The sequence below is a fragment of the Alosa sapidissima genome, chromosome 19 (genome assembly GCF_018492685.1).
Source record: "Alosa sapidissima isolate fAloSap1 chromosome 19, fAloSap1.pri, whole genome shotgun sequence".
Lineage (NCBI taxonomy): Eukaryota > Metazoa > Chordata > Actinopteri > Clupeiformes > Clupeidae > Alosa > Alosa sapidissima.
This window is the reverse complement of record NC_055975.1, coordinates 6653539-6675743: the sequence shown is the minus strand read 5'-3', so window position 1 is coordinate 6675743 and position 22205 is coordinate 6653539. Positions and strand designations below refer to the sequence as shown.

General features: G+C 40.6%; 3 protein-coding genes across 6 annotated transcripts; all 3 read right to left on the bottom strand.

Moving 5' to 3' along the window:
* Nucleotides 1-850: 850 nt before the first annotated feature.
* Nucleotides 851-10729, bottom strand: hmgcl (3-hydroxy-3-methylglutaryl-CoA lyase). 2 transcript variants are annotated; one of them, XM_042071735.1, is made up of 9 exons: nucleotides 10588-10729; nucleotides 10053-10136; nucleotides 9790-9897; nucleotides 9047-9142; nucleotides 8775-8923; nucleotides 4008-4071; nucleotides 3162-3350; nucleotides 2531-2656; nucleotides 851-2090 (listed from the first exon to the last, which is right to left on the bottom strand). In XM_042071735.1, exons 1-9 carry the CDS (start codon nucleotides 10681-10683, stop codon nucleotides 1989-1991), a joined length of 1014 nt encoding a protein of 337 aa, XP_041927669.1. In that variant the 5' UTR covers nucleotides 10684-10729; the 3' UTR covers nucleotides 851-1988. The 2 variants fall into 2 exon arrangements, with proteins under 2 accessions (XP_041927669.1, XP_041927671.1); XM_042071737.1 differs by having other exon boundaries at nucleotides 10514-10723.
* A 646-nt stretch (nucleotides 10730-11375) lies between these two features.
* On the bottom strand, nucleotides 11376-15014 carry zbtb8a (zinc finger and BTB domain containing 8A). Of its 2 annotated transcripts, none has more exons than XM_042071733.1 (4): nucleotides 14801-15014; nucleotides 12606-13444; nucleotides 12165-12337; nucleotides 11376-11831 (listed from the first exon to the last, which is right to left on the bottom strand). In XM_042071733.1, exons 1-4 carry the CDS (start codon nucleotides 14863-14865, stop codon nucleotides 11469-11471), a joined length of 1440 nt encoding a protein of 479 aa, XP_041927667.1. In that variant the 5' UTR covers nucleotides 14866-15014; the 3' UTR covers nucleotides 11376-11468. The 2 variants fall into 2 exon arrangements, with proteins under 2 accessions (XP_041927667.1, XP_041927668.1); XM_042071734.1 differs by having other exon boundaries at nucleotides 12165-12334.
* A 386-nt stretch (nucleotides 15015-15400) lies between these two features.
* gale (UDP-galactose-4-epimerase) lies at nucleotides 15401-20889 on the bottom strand. 2 transcript variants are annotated; one of them, XM_042073224.1, is made up of 11 exons: nucleotides 20724-20889; nucleotides 19915-20068; nucleotides 18883-18998; nucleotides 18541-18654; nucleotides 18052-18228; nucleotides 17718-17831; nucleotides 17539-17605; nucleotides 16757-16842; nucleotides 16589-16666; nucleotides 16256-16370; nucleotides 15401-15794 (listed from the first exon to the last, which is right to left on the bottom strand). In XM_042073224.1, the coding sequence occupies exons 2-11, from the start codon at nucleotides 20033-20035 to the stop codon at nucleotides 15730-15732; spliced, it is 1053 nt and encodes a 350-aa protein (XP_041929158.1). In that variant the 5' UTR covers nucleotides 20036-20068; nucleotides 20724-20889; the 3' UTR covers nucleotides 15401-15729. The 2 variants fall into 2 exon arrangements, with proteins under 2 accessions (XP_041929158.1, XP_041929160.1); XM_042073226.1 differs by having other exon boundaries at nucleotides 18883-18995.
* Nucleotides 20890-22205: the final 1316 nt, after the last annotated feature.

The following is a 22205-nucleotide window of genomic DNA, read 5'->3' as shown; positions in this document are numbered from 1 at the left end:
GAGAGAGAAACTGAAAATGTCAATTGCTAGTTTAGCGTGTAACACCTGCATGTGAATTTGCATGAAAATTCAATGGCAGTGATATGAATCAGTCTTGACTTGCACCATTATCGTTCTAGTTGTGAAATAATCTTTTGTTATTTCACACTGAGGGTTTGTGCTGACGAGTCTGATGTCCCCAAGATGGGGTTGGCAGTGGAATGAATGCATTGCTAGTTTAGCCAGTTTGTCAGGACTGCATCACCCTTAGGTTAGCAGAAATATTCAGGTTCTAGGTGTAAGACAAACATGAAAACACATTCCACATGCCAATTCAGACACACCTCTGCAGATCATTTAAAGGGAACCTGTTTTTAGAAGATCCATATACAGAGACTTATGATACAACAGAGACCCATCAGAAACGTTTAAATAGCGCAATGATAACCCAATGTCAAAAGTGATCTCAGCGTGATGTTATCCAACTCCCCCTCATACTTCTGCACATGCCAAGTCATGCCTACTATGGCGCCCCAGCACAGGTTCTCATGCCAAGCAGAGTGCTTTTACTGATCAAAACCAAGTGCTGCATCAAAGACTGCTAGATGTGGGATCCTATCGTTTTGAAGGCAATGAGTAGTCTTGGATTTTACTGAATTTAAGATATTATGTACCTGTTACGAACATGTTACTCAATCGGGAAAAAAAAACTCATGGAAAGTCTTCATCAGGCCATTGGCACCAATTAGATCTTTTCCAAACCAGAACATCGCTCAACAGAATCATCACTAGATCATACCATAGTGCTGACTGCAAAACAGACCATTCTTACACATTACTCACATAAGAACACATTTTAAAGACAAAAAGGTTGAAGATGAATATTGTGCATAAATCTTTATTATCAGTACAAGAAACATCTGCCTTCTGCTTAAAATTACCACCAAGAACCCCATCCTACTGTTGGAACAATTATTGTTACAACAGCTGTAGATAAATAAAATGCCTTTAAATCATGTTTTTATTTACTGAACACAAAAACATCAAAGATATTCTTTATGGTTACATAAAAACACAACGCTCATTTTTTTCCAGACATGGTTACTCAGCAAATTCAGTATCTTCCATTGTCTCACATGAATTACTGACATACATTAATTAAAACAAAAAACACACACATGCACAAACACAAAAGGTGCAAGAAAGGGTTTGTGTTTTTCTTGGTTCCCTAAAAAATAAAGTACAAAGCAATAACTTCATGGGGTCATTTCAGTTCAAGCATAATCAGTGTCGTCATATTTTATTTGATAAAGCTGCACAGTGAAGCCGACCCATTTATATTCAATCTGTTATATTCAAAGTGGTATTTTAGGAATATCTGCATGTTTTTTTTCAGGTTCAGCGAGACACACACATTGGCCATAAAAACCTCCAGTTGCTTAACTCACTTTCAGTTGACTGGTCTATGTAATTGGTCTATTAGCACACCACATCTCTTTTGTAGTTTTACAAAGTTTTACCAAATAAAATTCTCATTAGTCTCAGTATGTAGCAGTGTGTTCACAACCATGATTTACTGTGTACAAACTAAACCGTTACAACATGATGGACCATACTTTCTATATTCCATAGTAGGTGGAGGAGGAGGAGGAGGAGGAGTTAAAAGGCACAAAATATGTGAATAACACAAGGCACTCAAGAGAACCATGTTTCCACAAACCTGTTTAGATTTGTAATTCCACTGGCCTGAAACATCAACAGCTGCTTAGACACAGGATTCCTGTGATGAGTTTTACCATGCAGCTGTTAAACATTCACTATGCTGTTTGTGCCATGTCAGGGTCTTTCACATCAAATGAGCGGCAACCTTTAACGGATACCAATAGGTGGAACAGGGGGAAATGCAGGGCATCACTCTAGCCAGTCGAAAGTCACCCTGACACCTGAGGGTCAATGTTTGATTGAAGACTGGTGACTTCACCCCAGCTAGGCCTCTGCATGAATGGGGCTCAGAGTTTGCAGGAAGCCTGGGCCACTTTCGAGCTGGTCCGTCTGTTCAGGAACTGACAGATAAATGCACCAGCGTCCATCAGCTTATGAAGGTCAACTCCCTAATACAAACAAAGACAGGAGAGCGAGGGGGAATTAACCACTGGGACTGATTCAGCATTAGTCAGAGAGGATGCAGAGACACAATGTAGGCAGATGGGATCACTGATTAAGATGAGGACACTCCCTTGTCCACATGTGTGTGCGTGTTTGTGTTTGAGTATGAGTGTGTGTGTGTGTGTGTGTGTGTGTGTGTGTCTTTAGCCGCACTTTTCACACATGAACTGAACTCCTGAAACGTTCTACACATTACCCAGAGGGACAGAGAGTGTGCAGAGACCAAATGTGGGCTGACATGACGGCTGATAACATGAACACCATGGTGTTATTATCAAGAGAACATCAAAATACTGCTGAGAGAAAAAAAGAGTTTGGTTGCGCAATCAGAACGAGCTGGAGAGCCAGAGAGCTGCTTCAGAGAGGTGGAGAAAGAGATGCTCACCGTTTGAATTCCAAGTCCATGCAGCATGTAGACCACATCTTCGGTGGCTACGTTCCCAGACGCTCCTTGGGCATATGGACAACCACCAAGTCCAGCTATAGACGAGTCCACGACAGTAATTCCCATCTATCAAAGGCAAACAAATAGCATCATACAATTACTCACAGGATAAATGTGGGTTGCCTGTAATAAGTACAACAGCACATTTTAAATGCTACAACTGTAACAGCTTGGAAAAAAACTAAAAACATGAATTAATAATTTTCCATTATGTCTATTATTCCATTATTATCAATACAAATAGTTGTTTCTGTAACAAGACACAACTAGTTTCACAAGAAACCACAGGAATGGCTTTCAAACAATTAACATCTTTGCAAACTCGAGTAATCTGAAGTTCTTTTTAAACAACTTTGGTTACCGTTGCTAAAGAAAAGAAATAAAAGCATGCATAAACTGTGAGCTGACTGCTCAAAAAACACACCGTCTTGACATAAGACTTACTGTCCACTCCCTAGTTTAGGATTGTGCAATTTCTTGCATTTGACTACTCCACCCACTTCCAGAAAGAAAATATCCATCAATCCAAATTCCATGAGCCATGTTTACCATGCAGGTGGTGCGTCCTTACCTGTAGTGCTACCAGGATGTTGGCCAGGGCCTGGCCATAGGTGTCATGGCAGTGCACAGCCAGGGCATCCACTGGCACCTCACGCTTTACTGCCTCCAGCATCTCGCCCATGCCTCCTGGAGTGCCCACACCGATGGTGTCGCCAAGAGAGATCTCATAGCAGCCCATGGCATATAACCGCTTTGCTACCTAAATGAGACATCAGATGATAATCCTTGACATTTACAAATGTTTTCATGAGATGTTTTTGCACTGGAGGGACTTTTTGCAGATCCTAGAACCATTTGAGAAACTACCCCTTTTTTCACACATTCGCATTGCATGGAACTGGTGCTTGTGATTGTAGTTCCCTTGACCGCAGTTCCTATAACTACTGTATTTTAGCTTGTACTTCAGGTTTGGGTATTTTCCCTGCACATAGGAACCATGACTGAAGTACTTACATGTTAATTGATGAAGCACAAAAATCTGTGTAATAAATAATAAAATAATTCAACTTATTGTGTAATAAATAATAAAATAATTCAACTTCTGTTTAAATGTGCGTAACATAAAAACTGTACAAGGAAGCAGTAGGGACTGAATACCATCACACGATAAATGCCTCCTGGGCAGATGAGAAGAATGCGGATAAAAAGGGCGATGCCTTGATCTTCTAATCTGTCAATAAACTTCAGTACCCCCCCCCCCCCAACATATTCATGTGCGATGTGCGTGCAATGATTTGGTCCATTGCCGAGACACAGCCATAGGAACTGTGTATATCTAGGGGTACACAGTTACAATGTTGTTCATGTGTTCAGGTGTGCAGTGCACGTGTTAAAGACTGTGGTCTGTGGTGCATACCTGTGCTACTTTTTCAGGTGACACTTTCCCTTCATATGGGCATCCCAATACACATGACACATACCTGTTGAGAGAAAACATATCAAAGTGAAGTTGTGTGTATTTAACATGCTTGAACAACTCCCAACACATTGAAGTGCATTGTGACTCAATGAATCTAATCTATTAAAGACCCTGTAAACCAAATATAAATATATGTTCTGAGTTTGTCACACCAAAAGAAAATGTGTCATTAACCATCCAGACAAATCAAAAAAGTTGTATTGAAATCAATGGAATCTAATGTAATCGAATGTCAATCGAGTGCGCCGCACATGTCGCGGTCAATGTGCGGAGTGATTTAAGGGTTTATGCTATATGGGGGAACTCATCGCATCATCAAGCAGGACAACGCTCCATGCCATACAGCTAAGTCAATCAAGGTGTGGATGAAGGACCACCAGATCAAGACCCTGTCATGGCCAGCCCAATCTCCAGACATGAACTCCATTGAAAACCTATGGAATGCAGAGGTGGACGAAGTACTCAATTCCTTTACTTAAGTTAAAGTATAGATACACCTTGTCAAATATTAATCCAATACAAGTGAAAGTTGCTAAGTCAGATTTTTACTTAGGAAGATGGATGGTCACAAGCCATCAAACAAAGCTGGGCTGTTTGAATTTTTGCGCCAAGAGTGGCATAAAGTCACCCAACAGCAATGTGAAAGACTAGTGGAGAGCATGCCCAGATGCATGAAAGCTGTGATTGACCATCAGGGTTATTCCACCAAATACTGATTTCTGAACTCTTCCTAAGTTACATAAGTATTGTGTTGTTTATAAATGAATATGAACTTGTTTTCTTTGCATTATTTGAGGTCTGAAAACACTGAATCTTTTTTGTTATTTTGACCATTTGTCATTTTCTAAAAATAAATGCTCTAAATGTCAATATTTTTATTTGGATTTGGGAGAAATGTTGTCAGTAGTTGATAGAATAAAACAAAACTGTTCTTTTTACTCAAACACATACCTATAAATAGTAACATCAGAGAAACTGATCATTTTGCAGGGCTGTCTCTTATTTTTTTCCAGAGCTGTCAATGCTATATGTTGCAGAAGACTGTGGCTAGGCTGGGACTGTGGCTAGATGCCTAGGGTAAGACCTAGAGCTGCACACATTTTGCCATTTGGGATCTGTACCCAACTCTGGCTTTATATTTAGTATTCACTTATAGCCCTCAAAAAACGTGTACTTGTAAAAATGTGTATAGTACTTCCCCATTGTTGGATAAATTTGTAGAGGAAGCTCTGTGTTGGAATGTTCATTCATATTTGATGTGCTCTGCAGATACAGGGCACATAGAGAGTTCACTGCTCAGAGGCCTAAGAAGTCACCTCAGACATAACTTTTGGTTGCAAGAATAGTTATCAGATGCAATTTTTACAAACTATGTGAAATAAGGGCCAAGCAGATTGCATTTTTGCATTAACACAACAATCTACTGAGCCTACTACTAGCAGAGCTACGCATACCAGTGCACAATGGTGTAGAGCACTTGCCTAGACTACGGGGTCTCACACTTTTCAGTGCCAGAGTCCCTTTGCGGAGGAGAACATTTTCAGAGGACCCCCTCATAATTTTATGGACTGACTCCATATTTATACTGAAATATTTATCCATGTTGATCAGTTAGCTGTAATGTAAGCCAAACTAAACAACAGTAGGAATGGTCCATTGTGTCCTGAGAGACGTGATTCAAGTGTCATCTGTCACAATCATATCAGAGTTAATGTTAATCTTTTCTAAATGATACAGCACAACTATTATTATAGCAAATTAGTTTGCAGACCAGACCCCCAGGGTCCCCAGACCCCACTTTGAGAACCACTGGCCTTAGATTCAAAGCAGAAATAAATCAATGTTGCAAATCTTGCCTTGCTTCAGTCAATGACATGACAAGCACTCTGGTCCAACATCATTCACACTGGTGACTAATTTGGCAATTTCATATTTTAAAAGACAAAGTATTGTAGGTGCAACAGTCTGGAAACATAAATATTTTTCCATATCCTCTTTTCATTTTTCCATTAGGCAACTGGTATGTTTCTGTTTAGGGTACTTGGAATAGGCTTTTCTTGAAAGCTACTAAACCTGTGAAACAGCCTGTGAAAAACACCCCTTGCTTCAAGAGGTATTCCGAGTATGTGGTTTAGTGACTACCAGAACACACTTAACTTTTCTGGGTCAAACCTCCAACTAGGAGAACCCTATGGTTTCCTTCTAACAAAACAAAGCTCTTCTGTTAGGAGGCGGTTCTATTATGTAGATTTTTTTATAAATATAAATATATATAATATATATATATATATATATATATATCAGGGCTGTCAATCGATTAATAAATTCATCTAATTAATTACATACTCTGTGATCAATTAATCTAAATTAATCGCATATATTATTTTTGCTGTGAAAGTATTTTAAATATTTAAATTCAAATGAATCATTGAATAATCAGCATTAGTGACATTAAAGTTCAAAAACTCTTTTATTATTATTTTCACTGTTCAAATAATTGCCATAATAATCTATGATATGACCTAATATGCTGAGGAAATAAATTCAAAAGTGTTTTTTTTTTTTCACATACAAGGCATTTCATTGCAGAGGACTTTATTTTCAACACTTTATTTTTTATCAACACCATCAGGCTGTTTTTTAAAAGTAAATGTTCCAATCAATGATCCAGGCAGCACGTTTTCTTCTCTCTCCTTCATTTTACAGTCTAATTTTTACTGACTAGAATGGCTCGGGGTCAAAGGTCATATGGAATCGATTAATCTGCACTCATTTTTTTAATCAGTTATTTTTTCTCAAATGAATTAATCGAAATTAATCAGTTATTTTGACAGCCCTAATATATATATATATATATATATATATATATATATATATATATATATATATATACATACACAAAAATTGTAGTGGATGGGAATCACACATCTCGAGCAGCTAATGAGAGATACTCCAAATGATGTTGACAATCCCACCATTTCTTTCAACTTATATATACTTTCATATATTCTAGATTCATTAATAAAGTGAACTATTTCAAGCCATTTATTGTTTTAAAAAGTTGTGTTGTGAATACATCGTACCAAGTGGAGTGGAGGAACTTGCCCAAAAGGACTTTGTTACAGCTCATGAAAACCAAAAATCAGTATCTCAAAATATTAGAAATTATAAAGAGGTATCAATACAGAGATGTCGACCTTCTGAAAATAAATGAACTAATTTGACTAATGTAAAGAAGTTCATTTTATACACTCAATACTTGATTGGGCTGATTTTGCACAAATTACTGCATCAATGTGGCGTGGTATGCAGGCAATCAGCCTGTGGCACTGCTGAGGTGTTATGGAAGCCCAGGTTGCTTTGTTAGCGGCCTTAAGGTCTTTTGTATTTTTGGGTCTGGTGTCTCATTTTCCTCTTGATAGATAGATAGATACTTTTATTGCCACACAACAGTGTTGGTGGTATTTCTGTTACAGGATTTAGCTCAATCCAGTGAAGAAATAATAAAACAAAAATAATAATAAATAAATAATAATTACATTTTCATTTCAGTTTAGTTGTGTTCAAGAGTCTTGTTTTTGAAATGTGTGGTTTCCGTTCTTATGGATCTGTAACATCGTCCAGAGGGGAGAAGCTGGAAAAAATGGTGGCTTGTGTGGGAGGGATCTTTGATGATTCTGGAAGCACGGTTTAAGGTGCGTTCCTTAAACCGTTAAGGTGCGGACCGTGGCTAGGTCGATGGTGGTTGGTTAGGGTTTTTAGGGTTATGGTTCAGTCCATATCAACGGGACGGACCAACCTAATCAACCTAGACCATGCCTAGGCTGGTTAAGAGTATCTTGGATATTGGATACTTCAATGGGGTAATATGGTGGCAGCATGGAGGTGAGTGTCTCCAGGACGCTGGTTTCACTGTTGAGCCTTCATGAGGTGTCGTGGGCCTAACTTAACGAAACATCGGTGAATGAGGGTGCCCATTTGACAACCTCAATGACATGCTGCATACTGTATACTGCTGTTAGATGGGCCATTTGTCTTGTGTTTGTGACCATTGGTTGGCAGATTGGTGGTTAGCGTGCTTTTTGAAGTTAATTTGGGTAGGGGCTTCTGAATGTGTTTTTACCTTGGATTTTGGCACAAGGGATTATAACATCTAATCCTGTGTATTAATGTAACCATACGATTCCTACAGAAGTCTACGACAACATCTTATCATTGTATGATACTTTTTTTTCTATAGAGTTGTGGCCCAATTAGGTTCTTCTCCAACAAAAATGGATAATTTCTAATCACCTTTCATAAGAGTACTACACCTACTAAGAATACTACGCCATCAGTAATCTGTTAAGATGTTCAAATAGGCCATCATTGTAGGACTTCTTCCTTATTTCCTCATACCCAAGGATCATCATAGTTGTAAGACTTTTTCCTCATTACCCTCATAATACCCAAGTGTGAATAATATACCAAGGAAACAGACAGAACAATACACTTGGTCATACAGGAAACACGATGGTAAGATTATCAGGAAAGGGTATTATCTGGAGTAATATGTGTCATGCCACAAACTTGGCATCACATACTAGGCTTAATATTAGCATGGGGAACTACATCAAGAAAGCTATGGTCCAGATTAATATTTATTATAGTCAGACAAGCATTATTACTAGGAGAGTACCATTACTACTACAATTGTTGCCTTACCCTCTGACGAGTACTCCTTGCTCCTTGGCTGCCTTGGTGACCTCTTCAAAGCGCTGAAGACTCTCCTCTACTGAACAGTTGATGTTCTTTTTGCTGAAGAGCTCTGATGCGGCGCCAAATATAGCCACCTCCTGTGCCCCTGCTTTCACCTTCATCAAACAACGCATAACCAGGAGCACTCACAATCAGAGAGAGAAACAGAGGTCTAACTGGGCAGAGCGCACAGTATTCATTGCAGTATTGATAAAACTATTGGGCTGAACGGCACTTACAGCAGCTTGGAAGCCCTTTAGATTAGGGGTGAGGACTGGGTAGTTCACTCCTGGCTTTTTATGGATGCCCTGCATGACTTCCACCTGATCTGCCATCTGCCAAATACATTTAGAGATCAAAAAACTCTTTTATGTTCCAGTGAAGTTGGACCAATTCATATTTTTTTGGATAAACTATTATCAGGCACCAATATAAACTATTTTCAACAACTAAAACTGAATTGTATTTTCTTTTTAAAGTAATTGTCCAATCAATGGATTAATTTGGTAAAGAGTATGGGCTCTGTGCACAAGCTTACTTGAAGTCATCTAACCCGTTTCGTTGACATGGCTATCAATAAGCGCCTGAAAATAAATGCTTCAGTTGTACCAAAATGTAAGAAATACAATGTAAGCGAGTCTTAATGTCCGTGGGTGGCTCTAAGGCTTCAAGTCATTATAAAAGAGATTTTATTTTAGCTTCCACCTTTTTCCTAAAAAAACGCCAGTGCAGTGGCTGGACAAAAGAAAGGGAAGGATTTTCGGTGAGCACACGTTTTGGTACAACTGAATTACTCCTCTTCAGGTGCTTGTTAACAACGATGTCAACGAACAGGATACTGGTTTGCCAACTTCAGGTAAGTCAGTGCACAGAGCCCATGGTAGGCCTACAAAATTTTACTGATGGGTTTGCAACTAGATTTGTCAACAGTCACACCCCAATTTCTGAGCCCCAATTTCTACATGGAAAATGAATTGTTTACCTGTGGAACCCATTTTGGAGACACAAAGCTTGTGGCTTCAATTACAGGAAGCCCTGCCTCTGACAGCATGTCAATCAGTCGGATTTTCACCTCTGCAGGCACAACGGTCTAAAAGGCAGATATAATTAATACATTAGCTTATAGCATGTTTAATTTACAGAATAAAGTTCATAAAGCTATAAATGTACCTGAAGTGTACGTACTTCACGTTCAAATTGGACAAACAGATGAGTATATGAAAAGCTTGCCACAAAAGATCAAACCTTTTCATTCTGTAGACCATCTCTGGGTCCCACTTCCACAATCTTCACCTTTGCAGGCAGTGGTTTCCCTGCAGCAACACCAAACTGTAAAAGAGAGAGAGAGTTAGCGGGCGGGCAGACATTGTTGGTCTGTATGCTCTTGTCACACATCTTACAGTAAAGTTGAACCAGCTAATGTTAGTGTAAGTGCTAACCAGTCATTGGTGCTAACGTTAGCTAGACAAACACAGGAACATAACCTCTAAGCTCACCTGAAGGCTAAACATATGACTCGATTTTACAGACATCATTGCGAAAAAATTGCGAGCGAACAATAAAATCACGTTAATGGGTATTTAGACAAAATAGTTTAAAAGGAGAATAGGCCTATTGAAATGTTTGTAACTAAGGTTAGCGTTTCCATGAAGGGTTTGGTTAGCTTGCTATATCAGGAAGTAACTGTTAATGTGAATGGTTAGTACCTCTAGGTTTAAACAATTGGACATCAATCGCGTTATGGACCCGGTGGTTATATATGAAAATCATACACACTCACGGCTCTGGCAACAGATGCGCTACAATTCAGAGCAATGGAGCGGTGCCCCATTCTGGAACTGAAGGAACTGTTGACATATCTCATGAGAGTCGCCATGTCCACAACAACCTGAACTGGGGCGATGCAAACACTATGCTTGTTTTGTAACATCTCCATCGCCGCCTAGCGGAGTGGCGAAATGCGGGACCATGGATGGTTGCAATCGTGAAGCGGTGGTCCCTTGTTGCAAACCAGAATGCAGATGTTTGAAAAACTTTTGATATAATTCACACGTGGTGACGTGCGGGGTATAAAAATATTTTATTGAATATAAAAGTATATCACTCGGAAGATAATAAATAAACAAAGTTATCATCAGTAACAGCCATACTTTTACTAGGCCTATAATTAAGTGGAATTCTATGTATTTAACCGTTTAATGCACATTAATGTAGGAAGCTACCCATCATTTTCATTTTTAACAATTTTCCACAAGGCCATGACATTTGGGTGAGCTTTTTTATGTCTCTCCTCAGAGACAGGGGAAACAGGAAATTAAAACAAAGAAATGTGTGGCTTAGAACAAGAAAGCCGTGCATGCAACTACTTGATGGTAGTATAATGTCTGTGATGTGCATTTCAAATATTCCTAAGCAAAAATGTGTGTTTTGTTTTGTAACAACAGGTTCATAATGATTGAAAAATCATTTAATTCTCATTTACCAAACTAATAAGGGCATCACCCATAACAGAAATTGCATCTTTGCACTTCAACTTATTATCTCTGTAATTATCAGGTGCCATATGCATTTTCAACTACTCTCTCCCCTTGAAACTTAGAATCATATTCAGATCTTTCTCAGTCCTCGCCCATATTCAGCCTCAGTATCTCAGCATTGCAATCAGTCCTGCTTTTCATTCAGCTCCTCATCACTGTCGTCCACCTCCTGGATTATCAGGTCGGCACCCGAGTCCTCGGCCAGGTCGTCGTCATCTGTGATGACCCAGCTGGGGTCCTGGTTCTCCCCGTCGGCTTCGGCCTCGTCCACCCCCAGCAACAGCTCTGGCTCCTCTGTGGCCGCATGCTCCTCCTGCTGCTGGCCCACCTCCCCCTCCCCCTCCACAGTCATGCCGGCGTAACTTGTCTCCTGGATACAGACGCCACACAGCCGATAGCACCGCGTGCCCTCGCACACCACCCTCCCGCTCAGCTCGGTCACGTGGCGCTTGCATTTACGGCACACCAGCTTACGCGCCTGATGGATCTGCAAGTTCAGATAGGAGACAATGGCAGAGGTGACTGGACAAGCAACACAGTGTTGTGAAAACTCTCAGGGCCAGTTTCAATTGCCCAGTTTCCCTGACATAGAACCTAGTCTAGACTAAAAGAGAACTTCAGTGAACATCTCACTGAAAATAGCTTAGTCTAGGACTAAGCTTAATCCATGTGTCTTAGAATCTTTCCATCTGAGGAGCCTCTTAAAGTCATTTATGTATTTCACTTGGACTCTTTGTGGGCTAAAGAACAAAATGAAGAGCTTTTTTATTGTATGTACATAATCAACCTCGACCAGGGATTGGCCAGTCACATAACCCACCGTCTCAAAATGGCTGCGCAGGTGCTCTAGCCGAGTGAAGCGCTTGTTACACGCCTGGCAGGGGTAGGGGCGTTCGCCCGTATGACAACGGAGATGTCTCTTCAGGTCAGCCTTCCTTTTCACAGTGTGTGTGCAGAAAGGGCACTTGAAACGCATGGTGGGGTTTGAGTCTACTGAAAAAGAGAATATAGGGTTAATCCAGGTGCAACAAGATGATACAGGTGACGGGGAAGATTAAAAGCCATTAGTCTCAGGCCCTATATGACTGGTAGTGACATTTAGATTAAATAGCCTACACAGAATGAAATATTCAAGAGGGTACAAGTTGTTGACAATTAGACCCTCTTTGAAATACTGTAGTCCCCATGTTTTGAACAAGGAGAAAGGTTGAGTCAATCACTACAGTTGTTTTTCTTTTAAAAAGCTCTTCATTCTTCTCACCTTTATTGAAGACTCCCACAACTCCAACAATGGTAGGTAGGGTGGCATACAGTTCATCTGCTTTCTGTGCGCTGTGTGAGGCTGCCATCTGGAGGTCAACTGAGGAGTTGTCACTGGCAACCGGGCGTCCTCCGCTGGCTTTCCTCTTGGATCCCCTCCTTCTGCGCTCTGGGACAAGGGTGGTAAACTCTAGCTGCATGTCTTGGTCTGGTTCCAGCTCTGTTTTCACCATTCTCGGATGCTGGGCTGGGCTTGGCGGCAGGAGGGTGACCTCTGGGCTGATGTCCACCTGATAGTCCTTCGATTGCACGTCATCCTCGGCCCAAATTGTGGGCTGACCATTGAGGGAGCAAGGTCCAGCCTGGTCCACATCACCACTGCGCTCATGGCCCATGCTGTTATCTGACAGGCAGAGGTACCGGTCGTCATCTTCCTTGGCGCTAATCTCCAGCGAGGACTTGATGAAGTCCTTGCAGTAGGCAATGACGTCGTTCATTTGCAGGTAGCTGGCTGCTGACATCACTTCGATGACATTACTGCTCGTGAGCTCCAGGTGTCCCGAGTAGACGAAGTCCAGGATTACAGTGAAGGTCTCTGGGCTGAAGACGTCGAACGAAGCGCTTGCTGGCTCGGCGCAGTCTTTAGCTCCCTGGGTGAGCAGCATACGGAAATAACCACTGCTGCCGAAGAGCACATTGCGATGAGCCTTGAAAAGGTGGCCCTCAACCAGCACGTTGCAGTCGCAAAAGAGATCTTGTCGGCGCTGCTGGTCCAGCTGCTTCAGCAGGCAGCTCTGATGGCTTGATGTTATGTCTGCACTGGACCATCTGTGAGGATGCCTAATATAGGACATACAGTATGTTTGAAAAACATGTCTAACTGAGCACAATTAATCCAAATTAAAATTCCCCATAATAATCGTGGGCCTGTCATTTGTCAAGTGTGTTAGCTTGATTAGAGCATGCAAGTGCTAGGTGGGATTACAACTCAAATGAAGTAATGTATACGGTCATAACCAACATTTCTTATGGGGTAGCCTACAGTATGGACAACGGGAGAGAAGTCACATGTCAGCAGCGTTGGTGTTTTAAGTCACACATCATTCCAGTTCCACGGCGCTTATTCGACACCCGTGTGCAGATAGCCTGTTTTAATAATTATAAATGTTGAATATGCTTTTAGGCGAACTTTCTGATTCGGGGGCACGTCTGTTCTTGTCGCCCACCGTCTTTTGTCTGGGATGAAAGCAGAAGCAAGCTATTCCGCTGAGGCACACGCCCAGCCTTTCCAATGGTCTAAGTGCCTGTCAATCCTGCATTTCTCCTGCAGGGTACACCCGACTCTCAGCGTCGGGTAACGAACAGCTCTCCTTACTATTTTGGAGTGAGCCACTTTACAAGATAGGAAAGATGATGTGTCCAAGGCATAGTAACGAACGACCCTTCTCACTCTCTATTACGCAAATTCGAGCAAAAATAGCAGATTACAGTATAATTGGGATATTGTTAAACTCTAGACGACCGCTTCTTTCGTTTTCATCACCATTCTCGCTATATAGATTCACTGACAGCGTTGCTGGCAGAATTAACATTCCGTATGACCCATTTCGAAAAAAGGAAAATGCTGAACTACCTTGGTCACTGGCTGCTGCGGTGCCCGACTCTAACACCCGTAAAATTTCTAGAGTACGCACGAGTTAAATTACATTTACAGTAAACATTTTGTGTGACTTGAGTGTGCCCAGTCGGAAACTAACCATCAGTTGTTATCAAACGTTGAGAGCCTAAAAGCCATAAAGAAATAGGTTTCTTTATTGAGTGAGGTGCAGCCACCGATGGTTCAGCCTACTACAGAGACGCCCACCTACAACTGCTTCCCCTTCACCCCGATAAAACCACGGACAAAGGCATGCGTAAAAAGGTAGCACATGTAATATCCGTATTCACAAGTCTGAACAATGCGGAATAAGACCTATGTTCTTCCTTACGCCCGTTTTTGATAACACAATGAACACCCTCTTTTGTGCTCCGGTTCCAGGGCACAAGCCAGCGGTGAACGAATTCTTACACTGCGGAGTGAAACGCTCATCTCGCAGGCGCGCAATATCTGCAGAACCCGTTGACGCCCTAACGACAACCCGCCGCCCAACGCTTCAGCCCCCGCTGCTTTTTCTTAACGATAAAGCTTATACTTACTGGCGACCTGGCTCTGCCGAAGGTCGCATTGGTCTGTTTGTCCCAATTTCACAAACCATCTCCATTTCTGGACACTTTAACTAAATTGTCGTGGCTTCCCCGATCTGGGTAAACATCCACTTCCTGCTCAGCCCTAAAGACCGAAACCCGTTTGTTGAGAGGGGGAAAAAAAGCCTGTGCTGACGTGGGTGTTCAGAGTGCCCAAGGGCCAAGAAGCCACTTAAAGCACAAGTGTCCTTTTTGAATCAAGTAAATAAGAATCACTTGTCACTAAATAGCCTAATTTTCTACCCAGGTGAACCTAATGAACACAAGGCCAGGTATATTATACTTCCAAGGCCCTTTTGTAGCTGTTTGATATTAGTAAGTCTCTTGGGCCTAAAGGGCACTGGTTGCAAACATTCTTGAACAGGAAAAACACCCCATAACTTAAACTGTCCAAAAAAAATGAAATAAATAATATATATCTGTTTAACCATTTTAAAAAACATTTTAAAAAGTGGTCAAAAGGTTCAAAACTTTACCTTGTTATATACAAATACCACATCTAAAAGGATTAGGACTATTTAGTACATGTACAAAGAATAGGATATACCACAATTTATGATAAAATCATTAAGTTAATATTTTTAATCTTTGACAAGAACTATTAAAATCATAAAGACAGTACAGTACAAAGAAATAAAGTATTTGTTTTACAGGTGTCACCATAGAAAATAACAATTTCATAAAGATTTTAAATGATTAAATGAAAGAAATTATAACATGAGAGATGAAAATCATAAAAACAGAAAAAAGTAATTAAATAAGTATTTTTCTTTGACGTGTCCATTCCATCAGAAGTATGTTATGCATTGTAAACATGAGGAAGTCATGGTCTGCTTTGGCCCGGTGATTTTTGATTAATCTCCATGATTCGGAGATCTGTGTCATTCAGCTGTGCCGTTGCAGAAACCAGTAGGATTCTTGGATTGCCAGCGCCACAGATCTTCACCTTATGGAGGCGACATGACAAAACAGCATTACACACCACGCACTCATAAACATCCATTTATAAGACACTACATGTGTGTGAGAGGAAAGCAAGGTAGAAACTGCTTGACATATCTACCACTCCATGTATTTTCAAATGAAAGTACTGAATTCCCCAATTATAACAGTGAACCAGTGGACAATATGCCATACATATGCAATGTAGGGTATACCCACTGCATGAAATATATTTTAACTTATAATAAAGAAAGACCACTATGAAACATTCCTTTTGAAACAAGTCACTGTGCACAACATCTGTCTTAGCCTCATGTCATATGACTCTGATGACTGTTCATGCAACATTTAGCCACATGCCAGGAGGTGGAATGTGCTGTCCCAGCACAAAATCACAGCAGTGGCGCAGGAAGTGTGAAGGCAGGGGAGGTGGATGTCTACTACATGTACAATGCTGGTACTTACACATCCTCTCCAGATCAAACTGAGCCTTCCAGCCCAGCTCCTTCTCAGCCAGCTGGGGATCAGCATAACAGGACGCGATGTCACCACTCCTCCGTGGGGCAATCTGGTAGGCGATCTATTGAGAGAGAGAGAGAGAGAGAGAGAGAGAGAGAGAGAGAGAGAGAGAGAGAGAGAGAGAGAGAGAGAGAGAGAGAGAGAGAGAGAGAGACCGGGGGGGGGGGGGGGGGGGGCATGGTCAGTACTGTTCCAGCCCTCCAGAGTTACTTTGATCTTCCTGACGATCTTCCCCACATGATTAAAAGAAAAGCCATAAGCATGGATATGATCACTTGCCTTTCTCCCTGAGGCCTTCTCCATAGCCTTCACCATCTGCAGCACTGAGTAACCTGTGCCTGTTCCCAGGTTATACACCTACGGGGGAGGGGATGGGGTGTCATTAGTAGAGCAAACCAGGTGGAACCACACCACAGATGAAAGAAAAGAGGACAGAGAAAGTGGTACCTTGCATCCACAACTTTCTTCCAGTTTCCTGAGAGCTGCTATGTGTCCCTTTGCCAAGTCTACCACATGGATATAGTCTCTGACCCCTGCAGAGGACAACACACAAAGACATGTGAATATGGTGGTTGAGAGAAGGTGGAATAGAACATTATGTCCAATATTCCAATATGTGGTTTAATGTTCTGCATTATGTCCAATATTCCAATATGTGGGTTAATGTTCTGCATTTCTCATTAGTGGGTCACTTTGATACTAAAAGTATGATTCTATGTAATGACTGTATGATATCTGTACTGTCCCTGTGTATATCTGTGTGTGACTGTAGTTAGAGATAAGCGGGAATATTATGACTTTGCAGTGTTTTACTGTTCTGCATCAGTAGCTATCTGCTCCGGATTGCCAGGCTGCCACTAATCAGGGTCTGATTCAGTGTAGTCCACGTGAGATGGGATGACCAACGCCATCTCCCGTCAGCCTGGAAAGATACTTAAACCCTAACTATTTCCTTGTCTACTTAGAGCAGCTGATGGATCTTTAGGTGAAGTCATGCTGTCTCTCCCTTGATGTGCATCATTGTAAATAAACTCTGTTCCTGATTTTTCATACTATTGGTCTGACTGGGTCTCATTAAATCCATGGTATCAAAATTACCATCATGGTCTATACTGTATATGAAATCCTTCTCATTTCCTCACACACTATGACTTCACGTAACGTCCATTCAGCTACAGTATTTGTACTCACTACACTACTTGAATCTTAAGTAAAGTCATTGTGATTACCTGTTCCATCAATTGTATTGTAGTCATTTCCAAACACATTCAATTGTTTCCTTCTACCAATGGCAACCTATAAAGACAGTCAACAGGGTGGTGACTCAATCACAACATTGGTGAATATTCATGATAATCCATTTATAGAACTCAAGTTTAGGTTTGGTATGATTCTGAGTGGTCATTACCTGGGCGACGTATGGCAACAGGTTATTGGGAATACCCTGTGGGTCTTCACCAATTTGTCCAGAGATGTGAGCACCAATGGGGTTGAAGTACCTTAGCAATACAGCATTCCAGTCCTATCAGCATAGAACATACAGTACGTGTTGAGATTTACATATCAATTAGAAACACAAAGTATTTTCCTACGCTGATAACAAAGATAAAGGCAAGGCAATTTAATCTGACAAACAATAGATATATGTTCTTACACATATGCTTACACAAAAAATTGTGCTTACAGTGCTACTAGTAACAAGGGTTTCATTTCTGAATGGTACAAAGACATGTGATATCCACCTTCTCTGCTTTACAATGGTCCTTGATCATTTCCTCGATGAAGTACTTGGTCTGGCCGTAAGGGTTGGTGCAAGCCCCTGCTGGGTGGCTCTCATCGATTGGCAGCTTCTGGGGATCTCCGTACACCGTAGCTGAGCTGCTGAATACCACATTGTGTACCCCATGAGCCTGCATAACCTGCGAGACATGCAGATGCACACAAAACGCACATACACAAAAATCCCACACAGACACACACACAGAACAAGACAGCAGCCGATGAGACCATCCACAACAGCCCAAAGCTTGTTTGTGTTAAAATTGTTGTGATGGGAGGGAGTTAATAGAGGCAACAACCCCACACAGAAAAGCAACTGCAGTAAAGACATGCAAAAAACATGCAAAACTGAGACTGACACACAGCAAGTTGCAATAAAGCGACTGAGGTAAGTTGACTCTGAGATATGAGGACAGGTACAATCAGAGAAAAACATATCCACTGTCACTCACCTCAAGCAGGTTGATGCTTCCTGTGAGATTGACACGGTAGTATCGCAGAGGCTGCTCAACAGACTCACCCACTGCTTTTAGGCCGGCAAAGTGCATTACTGCATGGAATTTGTGCTGGAGGGTAATAGGAAGACAGCAGAGCTTACCATTATGACATGTTTGTTCTTTAAATTATGCATTTTTGAGTACTATACTCCTGCAACTCCTGTGATTTTTTTCTTGTTAGAGGTCTTGTTAGTGCTCTTTGAAGGTAACTCATGAAGAAAAAAAGATAGTCACAGTTGACAGAAAGCCAACTGAGGCCTGAACACAGTAATTCCGTATTGTGTATAAAAATCAAACCTTTTTAAATATCCTTTCTAGTCCAGGTTTGTCAAGTAAATCCAGCTCGTGGAACTCAATGGTTGTGTCCAGAAATGCCTCAATTCTTCGCAAACTTTCTGGGACATCACCCTCTCCTCATAAAGAATATATAACATAAACAGTGTTAATATGGACTCACACACCAACCAAGACAGATATTAAATGTTAATAAATGCTGAATAACACTTTTCATCATTTCACATTTCAGTTTGTATAGAAACTAGAAACAGATATCACGTTTATGTGATGTGGTTTCTGAGACAGGGTTATATACAGAACCCACATACAAACCCAAATAAACACACCATCACCGGAACTTTAGTTTATAATTTTATGGACCCTGTGTAAATGTTTGCCTCATACACAGAGGTAACAGACTAAAACAAATCCAATAAAATCTCTTCATTACGGAGCCTAGGAGGTGTCATTGCAAGATATTTTTGTGTATCGAGAGAATGTGCGCTCATTTTACTAAATCGTGCACACGTTTTACTAAATTGTGCTCTCAATTTAGTAAATCGTGCGCACAATTTAGTACAACGTGCACACGATTTACTAAATAGTGTGCTCATTTTACTAAATTGTGCTCTCAATTTAGTAAAATGTGCGCATGTTTTACTAAATTGTGCGCTCAATTTACAACACTTCAAATGAGAGCACAATTTAATCAGATGAGTGCACTATTTAGTAAAACGTGCGCACAATTTACTAAATTGTGCGCACAATATACTAAATTGAGTGCACAATTTAGTATAATGAGTGCACAATTTACTAAATCGTGCGCACAATATATTAAATTGAGAGCACAATTTAGTAAAATGAGTGCACAATTTAGTAAAACGTGCGCACGATTTAATAAAATGTGCACACAATTTAGTAAAATGAGTGCACGTTTTACTAAATAGTGCACTCATCTGACTAAATTGTGCTCTCATTTGAAGTATACCAAAAATATCTTGCAATGACCCCTCTAGAGTTCTGTACTTCTTGAATGTCTGTGCTGACACTCACCTCGTACAGCATTGCTGAAGTTATCAATCACGACAGGATGAAAGCCAGCCTCTATGAGCTCCACCACACAATGGCTGCCAATGTAGCCCCCTCCACCTGTGACAAGAACCTTCTGAGCCATTCCTCGGGTTGAACCGGTGACCCTCCTTGCAACCTGGGAACACAAAACAACAGTTCAATATTTCTCCCATACCACTGAAGGAAAATGCCATAGCCTCATTCAAAAGAGACTTCCGTGAGGGAGGACACATGACGCTACAGAGTTCAGCTTCAGTATTTGCGTCAGACTCAGTTCCACTTAGCCCCACCCAGACCTTGCCCACGGGATTTGTAACGTGGCCCTTTGAAATCTTTTTACCTGTTCACCTCAGGACAAGGAACAGGTGGGTCAACTAGACAGGACAGTATTCAAGAATCACCAACTTACTTTTTCAGAATTTGTCTAAGGAGTCCCAAAACATGCTGATTTAAAAACGCATGAAAGAAAGACGCATATCAATTCTCTCCACTGATAGTTACAACAATTCAAAGGACCAACCAACAAAGGCACGAGCTTATGTACTCCATCATCATTTTTTGCCTGTTTATGATTTCATTCAATTATAAGATATGACAATACGAGGAGGACGTTAAAAGAGTTAAACCTCTATCAATATTAGAGGTAGCCTTTCATAATGGTTTGGTTGCATTAATTGCAGCAGGACAAGTTATCCTACACAGAAATTCATTCATGCTATTTCATATTTCCCTGACAGAACATTAAGTGACAGAACAACACAGAGAACAGATCAAAAGCAAATCACACTTACTGTGCGGTCAAAGAATCTGAACGGCAGGCTGCAAAGTAAGACCAATGTGGATCGGCTAAGCGTCACATAAACTGTCGCCGTGACTTCTGTCCAGGTGAGAGAAATTCTGATAAAGAAAGTTGTTCCATCCTCGATTTAATACATTCTCTCTTCCTGTGTAACGTGGAGTGATATGAAAAATGAACAACAACGCGCCCTTTCCGGAAAGAGGGGAGGTTGCGTTTTCAAATTAAAGCTACAGATATGGAAACCCCTAATGGGAAATATATATATTTTTTTTTACGAATTGATCTATATTCATTACATTTTTGTAAATTATTCCGACACACAAAGTCACATTATTGGCAGAATAACAAACTTTTATTGATAGAAATTAGAGAATGTATTATAGGCCTGTGTAGAGAACTTTTATTGTGAAGACACCTTTTCAAATATTTCCGATTGTTCGCCTAGGCTACCTGATTGCATCTTGGTCCACACCATTTTAACCAGGAAGAGAGTGACGTTCCCAACCCCTCCCTTTAACTGGCAGGACAGTACTACCCCTGTTTGTAGGATACAGGAGCACCATTGACACAACTTCAGAGATTAATAATTATAGATATAAAGAAAGATCTCTGTGTATAGGCAGTAGGCATAGTTCAAGTGGCCAATTCAAATCATGTTGTAGGCTATGACCTAGCTGATGATTATGGGGCAACTTTTTCAGCAATGTTGTTGGGCAATGTTCCTCATTATTATGGTTCTGGCATGTTCCCATGGATATTGGGCATCAGTTTATTTTCTGGAGAACTTTATTAATCAGTAAGCAAATTGTCATGATCATCCAATCAGAATAAATTGAACTGGTTGTATTGTCCTATTAAGTAATGCCTTTAGGCTAATTAAGTGAAAGTAGATACCTTATCAAATATTACTCCAATACAAGTGAAAGTTGCTAAGTCAGATTTTTACTTAAGTTGAAGTAGGCCTACAGTAACTGCTTTTAAAAATACTTAAGTAGCCTATTCAGAAGTAGGCCTGTTTGTCCTTTTTAATGTATTGTAATGTAATGTTTGTTTGGTCATTACAGTAATAGGGTAGGCTTATACATATTTGTTCAGTCATACATCCAACAAAAACATCATTATTCATTCTCTGTTGACAAATCTAAACATTTTAACTGCCCAATACAAAACCAGATAACTTAATTTTGAGTAAATTATTTATTGATTAATGATGTATATACGCTAAAGATCTATGTGGTGAACGTCAGGTGATTGTCTAATTTCATTCCAGTTTCACAATGATCATGGAGGATAACCTGGTTAACACCAGACCATTTCTCAAGTCTCAATTGCAAACAGGTTTGTGTAGTTCTGCCAGGCTACATGGAGGATGTTCTGATGAAGAATCTATTGCAAACAGGTGTAGTTCTCCCAGGCTACATGGAGGATGTTCTGATGAAGAATATATTGTCACCATCATTACCTCAGCCAAGTT

Coding starts and splice junctions, on each gene's coding strand:
- hmgcl (XM_042071735.1), bottom strand. CDS start 10,683: ATGGCGACTCTCATGAGATATGTCAACAGTTCCTTCAGTTCCAGAATG. Junction 9,898..10,052: donor ATGGTCTACAGAATGAAAAG/GTTTGATCTTTT, acceptor TCTGCCTTTTAG/ACCGTTGTGCCTGCAGAGGT. Junction 3,351..4,007: donor CACCTGAAAAAGTAGCACAG/GTATGCACCACA, acceptor TGTCTCATTTAG/GTAGCAAAGCGGTTATATGC.
- zbtb8a (XM_042071733.1), bottom strand. CDS start 14,865: ATGGAGATGGTTTGTGAAATTGGGACAAACAGACCAATGCGACCTTCG. Junction 13,445..14,800: donor TCGGCAGAGCCAGGTCGCCA/GTAAGTATAAGC, acceptor GTCCTATATTAG/GCATCCTCACAGATGGTCCA. Junction 12,338..12,605: donor TGTGGGAGTCTTCAATAAAG/GTGAGAAGAATG, acceptor TCTCTTTTTCAG/TAGACTCAAACCCCACCATG.
- gale (XM_042073224.1), bottom strand. CDS start 20,035: ATGGCTCAGAAGGTTCTTGTCACAGGTGGAGGGGGCTACATTGGCAGC. Junction 16,667..16,756: donor AAGAAAGTTGTGGATGCAAG/GTACCACTTTCT, acceptor CCTCCCCCGTAG/GTGTATAACCTGGGAACAGG. Junction 15,795..16,255: donor GTTTGATCTGGAGAGGATGT/GTAAGTACCAGC, acceptor CGCCTCCATAAG/GTGAAGATCTGTGGCGCTGG.